The 12055-nt window shown below is 31.4% G+C and overlaps 1 protein-coding gene across 2 annotated transcripts; it reads right to left on the bottom strand.

Annotated features, from left to right (window-relative positions):
* LOC133785294 (transcription factor bHLH155-like) lies at positions 1 to 6279 on the bottom strand. Of its 2 annotated transcripts, XM_062224543.1 has the most exons (11): positions 5193 to 6214; positions 4636 to 4806; positions 4434 to 4518; positions 4262 to 4303; positions 3473 to 3532; positions 3194 to 3313; positions 1848 to 3089; positions 1633 to 1734; positions 1201 to 1341; positions 865 to 990; positions 1 to 285 (listed from the first exon to the last, which is right to left on the bottom strand). In XM_062224543.1, the coding sequence occupies exons 1-11, from the start codon at positions 5285 to 5287 to the stop codon at positions 199 to 201; spliced, it is 2271 nt and encodes a 756-aa protein (XP_062080527.1). In that variant the 5' UTR covers positions 5288 to 6214; the 3' UTR covers positions 1 to 198. The 2 variants fall into 2 exon arrangements, 1 of the variants encoding a protein (XP_062080527.1); XR_009871411.1 differs by lacking the exons at positions 1 to 285; positions 865 to 990 and having other exon boundaries at positions 1323 to 1341; positions 1633 to 1729; positions 5193 to 6279.
* Between the last annotated feature and the right edge of the window lie 5776 nt (positions 6280 to 12055).

Raw genomic sequence — 12055 nt, 5'->3', positions numbered from 1 at the left:
TAGAGACACAAGAGACTTAAATATTTATAATATAATTCCATACATTCAAATACATGACAATCAAATTTCAAGCAAACGGAAGAGAAGAGAAGAGAAGGAAAATGATAAAATGGCATCTTCTTCACACTCAAATATGCAAATAGAAGTAAATAGATAGCTGACAAGAATTTACACACAAAAAGACAAAGAAAAGAACTATTACTGTTGCGTAGCATTTTTAGGCTGCAGTATTTGAACCAGTGACCATAATATATCCATTCTGTGTAAGCTTCTGTTGCTCTGTCCCTGCACCATTAATTCAAAACTCAAAATTTACTCACTCATTTATTGTATAATACAAATAAGTAGATCAACCAAAAACAATACTAAACTTCCATTATAAACATCGATTCTAATCAAATTATAAAATCTTAGACTTGGTAAATAAACCTCCATTCTAATCAAATTAAAAATCTAAGTTTTTCCAATAAATAAAAGACTTTTTAATCTCTTAAAATTATATTCATCACTAATAAACATTTGTACCTGAGATTGTATTAATCATTAAACATTTGTTTATTGATGCCATTTATTTTATTAAGAAATTTTAAATTATCTCCTTAAAAGGTCGTGACATTTTTATAAAATGAGATGTATGTAGTTTGAGATGTATATATAAAATTTATAGGAGTCTGAAATATAGCTCCCCTACCAATTATATATTTTCCATTAACAAATAATCTATGCTGTTGTGGCCTTCACCATTTCTTTTTGGCATTTATTATGTTATGCAACATGATATTTTGGGGGGAAAATGGAAAACATGTAAAGGTAACATAATTAAAGATCAGGTATATATCTAAAATTAGCAGCAGGAAATGGTACCTCAACCACAAAACATATCCATGTCTTGTCACCATGGGCTTCTGTTACTCCTTTTAAGATTGTAAGACCCAAGCTTTTAATAGCTTCTGCTATCTCAAGGAAGTGGCTGCATTCTTCGCACATCATCTGCATGAATCAGCAAAAACACTCGTCAAACTCACCATAAATAAAAACTAAAGACAAATTATAAAGCCATGACCAAATGAGAAATCATGTCATGTTAGTAGTGTGGTTTCTTTGGATTTTTCATTTGTTTAAACCTTAACCACACACAACAAATTCAATGAAGCAAAAATCCTGCAAAATAATATCTTTAAAAAAAAAATAGTTGCATACCTCCACAACCATCTGCCCATTCTTGTTCAGATTCTCCACTATTATCGAACAAACTTTCAGATTGCCTCCCACCTCCACTGCCCAGCTTGAACCCCGTTCATAGTTTGAGGATTCCAGCATGCTTGTTTCCTTGTGACTTGACTGTAGATTCATCAATAACATTAGAAACAGGCCGTACACAAGTTGTTTCGTAACAGGGCCTTTAAAAAATATATGGTAAGATATGCAATCCCTGCTTTTACAGTATTAGCAACTTTGCTATCCGTTACAATAAAGTTAACAGCACATGTGCTTTTAAAGGATAAAAGCCTAAAGCCAAAAGAGCTTCAACTTTAAATATAACTGTGTTAACTGGAAACAGGTGAAGAACAAATTATTACGTTGCTTATATGCTATTGGAAGGCTCTGATATGCTTTGCTATAAATATTTACCTTCCCATCAGTATATTTATTTAGCTTGTCAGCATGCTTAGCGATACTTTGCAGGTAAAGCATGTGCTTGATCGTGCGCTCCAGCAGTGAATCAATGCTGCACTGAACAAATATCATGAAAGTTTAACATACAAGAAAGCAAAAAAGAAGCATAAATATGAGTAGGACTGCAATTTAAATTTTCCAGAACTTTGGCAAGGATAGCCAAAATTTACCTTTGCTCCACTAGGTATTAGCTCCCTTAGTTCCTTAATACGATCTTGGATCAGTTGTCTGTCTCTTGGCCTAGGTCTACAATTTTCACCAGGTCTAGCTCTCTTTTTGTTGTTCTTACTGGGTACTGAAGACCTTTCTAGCTGGTCACTGCAAGCACTTGGACAATTTGATGAAAACCCTTTTGGGGACATTGCACCACAGACCCCTGATGAACTCAAGCATTGTGGTGTGTCCTCTCCTATCAGGGATGTCGGGCCAATGGAATGATTTGATGAATCAGTAACAAGCGTTGTCAAATCAGTAGCAAGCGTTGTATGGCTTGAAGGCTCAGGATAGTTTTCGGTCGTCAACAGAGATTGCACTGATTTACAAAATGACTTTTCACTCTTAACATCACTATGACTTTGACAAACACTAGCTACTACTGCTTCTAGAAGATGCTCTGGATGAAAATCAGAAGTTAACTGGCTACAGCTAGTTTGCCCCGGCATCTCAGGAATTTTCCCTTCACTTTTAGTTGATTCCCAATCAAAATACTTGCTTTTTTTTAAAAAAGATGGTCCAAGTGCCTCGTGGAGCTCGTAACCAGCAGGGAACTTTAAAGATGTGGTAGATGTATCCATATGGCTTGACTCAGTTAGAAACTCCAGATTGTCCAGATCTTTCTGGAATTTTATATCTGAGGGCTCACTTACGTGCAACACCCCATTTTGGTAGTAATCTACATTATCCAACCTAACTCTGTCACAAATAGCAGAGTCAAAAGGGACAGATGAAAAGTGCACGGAGTCAACTTCAACGTTTTCAGCTGGTACAATGTTGCATACATTAACATCACGCACAATGGACTCACGTGACAATGGATTAACATTGTTTACTGAATCCACTGCAGGAACTTTGCAGCTAATCTCCTTTCCACCCTTCCATTTATCATGCATGTTCGTGCCAATTACTTTGTGATTCTCAAGATTTATAATGTTTGCCTCTGATTGAGCTAACTTGGCATTTTCATCGGCCCCACTTGTGGGTAACTCAAGTCCTCCACGGTTAATCACAATATCAGCTGTCTTTTCTTGCTGATTATCAGGCAGCGACCAAACATAAGAACTATCATTGTCTTTCCCCAAGTATGGAAAAATTGAAAACCATACATCTGGCCTCTCTTCATTCAAGGCTTTGTCTAAATTGTGCAAGCAATCAGAAATAGCCTCCGGAGCAAAACCTTTTGAAGGTATATCTTGCTGACAGAAAAAAAAATACCCCTTCAGTTCCAATAGAAAGGAATAGACAATACACATGCATACGCAAACACACAAATATAAGATAGAGAGAGAGAGAGAGTTACCAAATCTAATGAACTATTCATACTGGATGGTATTAAACTAGGAATACACCCCATTGAAGAATCTTGAAGAGCCATAAAGACATCTCTAATATGAGCAATCATCTTCATATCTTCAACGACCTGTTCTTCCCATAAGTAGAAGAAACATGTAAACTTAACTTAACACGATCAATGTGGTAGATTGTGAACCTAATACTGAAGCGTATAAAAAAATACACAGAAAGCTGAAGACATGAAAAGCAACTCAAAAAATTGCACATGTAAGCGAAGTCAACTTACTTTATTTAAAGATCCAAGCTGTACAACTCCAAGAGGAGCAACAGCTACAACAGCAATAGTCTGCAAGAGATAAGAATAAATTGTCATTTGGAAAAACATGTCTGGAGCATTACGTTGAAATGACTACATTCAGTAAAATTAGTAGAATCCCAATATGATTTGATAATGGATGTTATCAAGAACACAGTAAAAATTATCATCTATAGTACTCATATGAATCGTTAATTCTCTTCAACAGTGACCAACTACACAGATCAAATTGAATAGCTTTCATCAGAGAGGCCTTAGTGACTATCTCATCCATATGTATAATAAACGCATGAAATAAATTTCACAGCTTGAAGATTTCAAAAGTTTTAAATTAGATGCAGGCCAAAGACAACTCATTTGTATGCTATTTATATTATTTGCCGTGATAAACCATCAGGGTAACACTTGATGAAATAACATTGCAATTCATTTCAGTGTCTTTCATCTTTTGTCAAAATGTTATTATCATCTCCACCAACTAAAACTGATCATTTAGTGCATCATAGAAATGAAATTCTTCATGTTCCAAATCTCAATTTTTATGGAGATCTCCCTAACTCTTAGCATTTATCACACTTGTGATAATAGATACATATGCATGACCCTTTTTTTATAAGAAAAATTTAGTAGTTACACATTTGTTAAATTAGCCCAGCTGGGATTTGAACCCCAGACCTCTTACACTCAACCACTTGTGCTAGACTCAATTGGCATGTATACATATATTCCTATGTATTGCTAAAAAGGAAGCAGGCATACCTTGATCCCTGCAAAAAATGGATTTTGCCACCCATCGGAGAACTGAAAATTTAAAAATCATCCAAATTAATGTTCATTAGGTCTCAGCTTGTGTAAAATCTACAAATTGCGCACTTTGTATGGTAAAATGCGAATATATTTGAACATATGATTGCAAACAGGAATTACTCACTTCAAATGTTGAACATGTACTCATTTCATGCTTATCTGCAAAGATCCACTGATGCTTTCCACTCACTGCCACTTGTCCAACAATCCTATAAAAACACAGGATTCAACATCAAGTACTTTTTGCGCCAAGTGAATATCCATATACATATGCAATTTGCAAATAAGAAAAATATTGTCTTAGTAACAGTGAAACAAGACATTACCCTTCACCAAGAGAATATACATGATACGACATCTTAGCCACTGCTGACCCAAGGGGGTCATGTGAATAAAGCCCATCGTGCAACTTTTCCAATTTCTTATTTGAGCACTTATTCTCTGCTGGACTATGTTGCTCACTCTTGTCATAGTAAGCGTCCTCCCAAGTCAACACCCTGAACAGCATCCACCAAAATCTAAATGTTAAACAGATTCAAGATCCAGATAACAAGCATCACCAACCGTATTCAGCTGTTGAAATGCCAATAACACAAACAAAATAACGCAACACAATTTTCTAACCATATTTGATCAATACAAACATAAGTTAAATTTCTCTATCTAAAGATGCGATATTTTGTTCCTCTCAAAAAAAAAAAAAAAAGTACGATTTTTTGTAGGCAAGCCGCTTTAATTTTCCCCATAAACAAAACATATAACAATAGAAGGCCAAAATTTAACTCCTTTCATTTTCCCATTTCATTTCTCGACAAGCAAACAAAAAATAAAATAAAACCAAGTAACTCTACGAAAGAGGCAAAAACTTTAAATGAAAACTCACATTCGAGCGCGATGCTTGAGTTTCCAAAAGACAGCGTACTTCCACTCTGAATTGAAACAGAGACTCCTCAGTATTTGCTGTAAGTCAGTACCCATCTTCTCCCAAAAGTTTATTTTCACCGATAGCGCACTGAACAGAACCCCACCAACGGGGTATATCTTTCGACTTCAAAAACCCCCCCGAAATTAAAAAGTCTCCTACCTTAAATTTCCGGCAGAAAATTTCGTGCCCTAACTTCCCCTATATGAGCCTCTACCCGCTTGCTTTCTCCGTAATCCTGCTCTCGGTTTTATTGGCGGTCCCACCGTCGGTAATAACAGTCGATCCCTGCCCATCACTCACCCTCCGCTTAATCTAATTTCAAACCCCCAGAAAACCTAAAGCTTCTCTGCTCTATGAACCTTTCAAACGCTTACAACTTCAAGCACACAACACTCGAATGTTCCACTATGGTAAGCTCCACTATATTCACTGCACTTGCCATTAACTCTTTTTCAGCTGAAACCTTTTCAATTGTAAATAAGTAATATATATTGATAGAAATATATCTATATATGAAAAGAAAGATTCAACTAAAAAAAAAAGCTTGAACAAGACTGGCAAGAAGCTCGATAAGATGAAATCTAGCTTATGTCCGACGACATGGATGACCCAAAATGCAAGGTACTTGTACACTCAATTGATCCAGAATTGCAGGTGTGTGATCCTCGGAAGAGAGAGAAAGAGAGAATTCGACGATGAACGGTTCAGATTTAACGGCGGAAGAGTGACGAAGCGGCGATCTAAGGGTTTACAGAAAGAAGTGAAATTTAAGGCTTTGAAACACTCACTGCCATTAGAGAATAATGCAGCTTTTTCACTGGCTTTGTAGAGAGAGAAAATGCAGAAATAAAAAAGTAAGAAGAGAGAAGAAAGTGGAGAGAGAGAGAGAGAGACAGAGAGAGAGAGAGAGCTTCAATGGATCTCTGGTTTTTTGCAGAGAGAGAGAGAGTGTGTGTGATTTTTTTTTTTGGTAGAAAATGAAAATTGAGATAATTGAGAGGTAAGCACTTTATATATAAGTGAATTACATAAAGCACCCTTGTGAACTTTATATTTTATAACAAAAGAGCCCCGTTACTTTGCAGAATTTGTGTTTTTGTCCCCCCGAGGCTACAGTACGCACCCCTCCCCTCCCCTCCCGCAGTCTGAAAGGCACCTTTGCTATTCTGCGCATCGTGCGTACTTTACAGCCCTTTTAGCTCCTTTCCTTGATTTTTATGGTTATTGGTATGTTTGTGTGTGTGTGAAAGATGAAAGAAAACAATAAAGGGCTAAGACTAAGAGGCATAAAGAGTAAGAGCAAGACTATTTAGATGGGAAAAAAAGTTGAATTGGGTTTGATTTAATTTAATTTTTTTCTTTTTGAGCCAAAAATAAATAATTTTTTTTTTTGAGGTATGAGTACACTTTGTAGGTGGTGTCCTTAGATGGCCAACAAAATGATGCCCAAGTGTGGAAATTGCTTCTTATCTTTTGCCCTCATTTTTCCAAAGAGAGTGAATTTCACCTCAAAAAAAATGAAGCTCTCTCTTTCTCTCTTTCTCATCTCACCTTATTATGTCTCTTCTTTTAACAATGATTTTATTGCCCAAAAGTTGTGACACCTTTCAACCCTCATTGTTCATGTGTTCCCTTCCTACAATTGCCACCCACCAATATCAATCCCCCAATTTCTAGCCGTTTGATGCAAATCATGTGGTGGGATTTTGATCAAGATTTTATAAAGAGGATAGATATGAGTCACACACACTTTGGTTCCTTATATGTTCTTTTCTTATAACATATTTATTGAGTAGCCTTTCTTGCATTGCACCAACTAGACATTATTTCTAGAATCCCATGATTTGTTTTAACATTGCGATCTTATGGCTATTATGGTCATTGATTTCTAATCATTTTTCTTTCTTTTTTTAAAATAAAAAATAAAAAATTATTTACCCTCAAAGAAAAGGGGGAAAAGGGTTTTCATTAATTAATATAATGATAATTAATTGGGGATTTTGGCTAGACCAATTTTACTACTAATGAAGAACAAACAAACAAACAAAAATCTAAAGGTTAAAAAGGGTGGAAATAAATGAAAATGATCACTTGGTCTAGTTATCAAAAACAATCTTGCTTTAACTGCAAAAAGATTCAATTTGTCGGAAGTAATTTAAGTGTAATTTTTTTTTTTTAATTTTACCTTGGTCACCAAACAGCAAGTTTAGTGGGTATGATCATTATTAATTTAATTTAATTTTTGTGTCTTTTTCATTGATATATGGTTAATTTTTTATTATGTTGGAGGGATAGTATGAACTAGAAAACACTACTCTTTATTCCGTAATTAACGATCACAATAATTATAACAAATCTATTATAATAGTACAACTAGGCTTAATAAAATTACAACAAGATAAAAAGCCTAGTGTCTATTTGCTCTTAAGTAATATATGTAATTATAAGTCAAAATACCAATCTATATAGATTACTTCAAATGGCAAATAAAAAAATATTTTTTTAAAAAAAAAAGTAATAATTTGATCATTATCTTTCTCCTCTAGTGCTATAGGACGGCTCTAAATTTTTGTGATGAATCAATTATATTTCTTGGTGGAATTTATGTAAAATATGAAACTTGCTTCTCATTTCTTCTATTCATTGAACCAAAGTCAACTTAGCTTGTGCTTGAATGAGCTAAGTATTGATAGTAAATGATAAGTCATTTTCCCATTTCTAAAATAAACAAATAGAAAAAAAAATAATAAGAAAAGTCATTAACACAAGAGGACAAAGTATAATGATATCTTTATCACTCTAATGAATGAAAAAAATTTACTTTCTTTGATAGAAAATCTCCCCCAACATCATATTAGTCTCACTCAATCTCATATGAGGTAAGTCTTATGTAATGAAGCAAAGTTTTTTTAATAAAGATGTATATATATTTTTTTTGTTATAAAAGCCACTTCTTTTTTTTATATATAATTTCTATGATAAATTTTTGTTTATACTCTTTTTTTTTCTTCTATGAATTGGGAACCAAAATCATCTTAAGGAGATCTTGTAGCTTAGCTTTTTACTAACATGAAATCTAAAGAGGTGACTCTTTAGTCTTCATAGTGATGAGTAATGCTTTGACATCGCTCTCTCTTTCTCTCAAATTCTCTTTCAGTCAATATTGATGGGCTTGAATGTGGCAAAACCCATTTGAAATCCAGTCTTAATTTATTTGTGTGTGACAGCAATGGTGCCATTACTTGAATAATAATATATATCTTTGTTTGCATAGAATGACACCATTTTATATTTTATTTAAAAAAGGAAAAATTAAAAAAAAAAAGAAGGTAATCTTCTTTTCCAAAAAACAAAAAATCAAAGCATGAGATGATGAGCAGCCATTTTTACATAATGCTTTTCCCACAAGAAGGATTTTCAATGTACCAAACTCAATGTGGACTTTACTGTGGTCCAAAACAAATCCATATATATATTCATATATATATATATATATATATTTATAGAGAGAGAGAATCCAATGATAATATTATAAAAAAAAAATTGAAAGATAATAATTATGAAAATTTAAATTGGGGGGATTAACCAACTTTTTTCTCCTCTAAAAAAAAATAAAAAAATCCCATATGGCTTAATGCAAAATTCATGATTACATTGATTGAACTCATGAACTTTACAAACCAAGTCACGTAGCAATCAACTATTTTAGGGAAAAATTAAGAAAGGAAAAAAAAAAAAGAATAGTACCATATTATGGCTAGCAAAATCAATATCAGGTTCTCCTTTAAAAATACATATTTTATCTTTTATATACCACTCCAACAAAGTTTTTTTTCAATATTATATTAAAATGTAGTATTCAAATAGCTATACGAACTATCATTAAAAATAGGAATTTTTAGCATAAATGTCTTCTTCTTTTTTTTATGTGGCAAGCATTAATGTACTTTGAGCTTTATTTTGTTTGGCAATTCAGGTCTTAAGTATTTTTAATAATTAAGTTCATAAATTCTATAAACAGCAGCAATTTGTTTTTTTTACAAATTTTTAGGTTTTGAATAATTTTTTTTGTAAACTTCCTATACAATATAAAGTATAAAAATATTTAGGTGTATATAATATTTGGAAAAATGTGAAAATTATAGAAAGAAAAACTTAAAATTTTATTAAAAAATTAATTAAAATAACTTAATTGTTACTGTTTTAAACCTTAAGAAAATCGATTGTCCAAAAAAAATCTGTAGAATTGAATTTCTAAATTGCGAAAAATCTCATTAGGGAATTATGTTAAAAATCTTTAAAAATATATAAATTTACATAAAAATAGCTAACCGAAAAAAATTATAGAAAAATCTAGAGTAAAGTACATTTTTTTTACTTTGCTAGTAGGGTACAATTTTTTTTTACGTAAATCAATTATGATTTATTTATTATAATATTTATTGTAGTTATAGCATATCTCAATTTTTAATAATTTACAATGCCGAAATTAGAATTCAAAAAAATTATTTAACACTCATTTAAAATAAAGTAAGTGTTCATATAACAAATTATTTGGATCCTAATTTTAATATTGTAAATTATTTATAATTTTCAAAAAATTAAAAAATATATATTATAATTATAAAAAAATACCGTCATAAAAAATTAAAATTATATAATTGTTTTACGAAGCTAAAATAGTATCGTGACTTTCTGTAAATTTTTTCAAAAATTATAATCAAAGAAACAGAAATTTATCATCCCAAGTACAAAAAAAAAGATGGTAAATGTTGGTATTAGACTTTTTTTTACTAATGATACAAAAGTCATTTCAGCTTTAGAAAGTTATCCAGCTGATTAAGTAGGCAGGTAGTCAACTCCACGTAGTAAGATTTCAAACTCGATTACCAAAACAAATGTTTTTACAGAAAAATAAAAATAAATACTCATATATATTTATATAATGATACTGTTCAATTGTATATGATGAATAAGTATTGCAAAAGTCTTCATTCACATAAAAATAAAATAAAAATAAATATTAGTATTAGTAATAGTAGTTCAAACCCCAAGAAACATGTAAGCTTTACAAAAGTTACTTTGAAACTTTCGGAGCATATAATGAAATAAATATTTGGAATTGTTGATTAGATTAATACAAAGGAGGCATTGACCAATATCAAAATCATGTAATTCTAAATCATACTGTTCTTAAGAAAAGTCAAGAAGAATGTACTAATGTTTAGTTATTGGAAAAATTAAAAATTAAAAGAAAAAAAGAACACTTGGTTGTACTGAAAAAAGTAATTCCTACCCACTAAGGAAGGTACAGAAAAGAAAAGAGCTTTTGTGAACTTTGGTGAGATTTATGTGATTTAATCTGATTTGTGCACTTCTAACCTAAAAAGATAAGGTGGGTTTAGTGGCATTTGTCATTCATTAGTTGCTTGCTCAAAGTTTGATAAACTAATTAAATCCACTCACTATATAAATATATATATATGGGTACTTCTTCGGTGCACTCCTAAAAATGGTATACCGATACACTTTCTCTAGTTTTTTACTCGGAAATTATTTTCGGCCTAATTTTTTTTATGGTCGTATATATTGTAATTATTTAGAACATCCTGCAAATTTTTAGAAAATTTTGAATAATTTATAATGTAAAAAACAAAATTTAAATAGTTTGTTACACTCGTGACTATTTTTTTTTATGCGAGTAAAAGATAACATATTTGAGCTTTATTTTCGACATTATAAATTATTCAAAAAAATTTAAAAATTTACAAAATACTCTAAATAACTTTAATATATGTCACTTTTTAGAGGGTGCACCAAATAATCATCCTATATTTATGTATATACACTCTTCTAGTAACTACTACTGTAATAATCTCTTTATGATATTTAAAAATTCTTCATGACAGTCATGACAGAAACATATATTACTACTTTAACAACCCTTGTATGATTAAAGGTAAAGCTAAAAAAAAATTGCCCACAAAAAAAAGCTAAAAAAAAATTGAAACTATTTTTGTCTTTCTTATATTGATCTCATTAATTTAGGCTTTAAAATACCCACAAAATCAATTAGTATCAATTAAGAGTAGATCAAGAGAAGCTAGGCAGCCTAGGCAGGGCAGCCTCTAATTCAGTTTCTTCTCTGTTTTTTTCCATCAAAGGAAATGATTCTTCTTTTTTCTTTTCTTTTCTTTTCTTTTCTTTTCTTTTCTTTCACCTCAAACTAGCCATGTTTGTATGTTTGTGGGTAACTAAGCAGTTAAATCACCTCATGAACTACACATCCCAAAATGAACTTAGAAGCAATAAGAAACTATGTCTTTTATACTTTACACCGAATTATATTTATCAATGACGGATCTAGAATTAATACATAAAAAGAATGAAAAGAAATCTAACTTTTAATAATGATTATACTAATTATATCTTTGCATTAAAAAAATTAAGAGAAACTAATATAATATTATGCACATATTATATTAGTTTTTAAAAAAATAAATCGTACAAAAGTATAGAAAAAAAAAGCTAAACGGCTTGGACATCTCATGTTTAGCCGACATATTGTTGCGGAAATTATGTACGCAAGTACATGAAATCGTAGAGAAGTAATGATAGAGATAAGTAAAGTATCGTCCCACAGACATTGTTATTAACTACCAATAATTAACTTCCTAATTCTATTTTGCTAATAAAATTTAGCTTCAAAAATATAAAGAACGAAAACAAGAATAAACAAAACTAACAATTAGCAAATAACATAAACAAATAAAAGTAAAATTAATTCAACTGATGAAAATTTAGAGTAATTAAGCCTTGAA

This window comes from Humulus lupulus, chromosome 1, assembly GCF_963169125.1.
Source record: "Humulus lupulus chromosome 1, drHumLupu1.1, whole genome shotgun sequence".
Taxonomy (NCBI): Eukaryota; Viridiplantae; Streptophyta; class Magnoliopsida; order Rosales; family Cannabaceae; genus Humulus; species Humulus lupulus.
The sequence above is the reverse complement of the archived record's forward strand: the minus strand, read 5'-3'. Positions and strand labels throughout refer to the sequence as shown.

What these genes read in the sequence shown, in the direction of transcription:
- LOC133785294 (XM_062224543.1), bottom strand. Translation starts at nt 5,287, where the DNA reads ATGGGTACTGACTTACAGCAAATACTGAGGAGTCTCTGTTTCAATTCA. An exon ending in CTCAAGCATCGCGCTCGAAT is followed by an intron (nt 4,807 to 5,192) that starts GTGAGTTTTCAT and finishes GATGCTGTTCAG; the next exon opens with GGTGTTGACTTGGGAGGACG. An exon ending in ATGGGCAGATGGTTGTGGAG is followed by an intron (nt 991 to 1,200) that starts GTATGCAACTAT and finishes TGATTCATGCAG; the next exon opens with ATGATGTGCGAAGAATGCAG.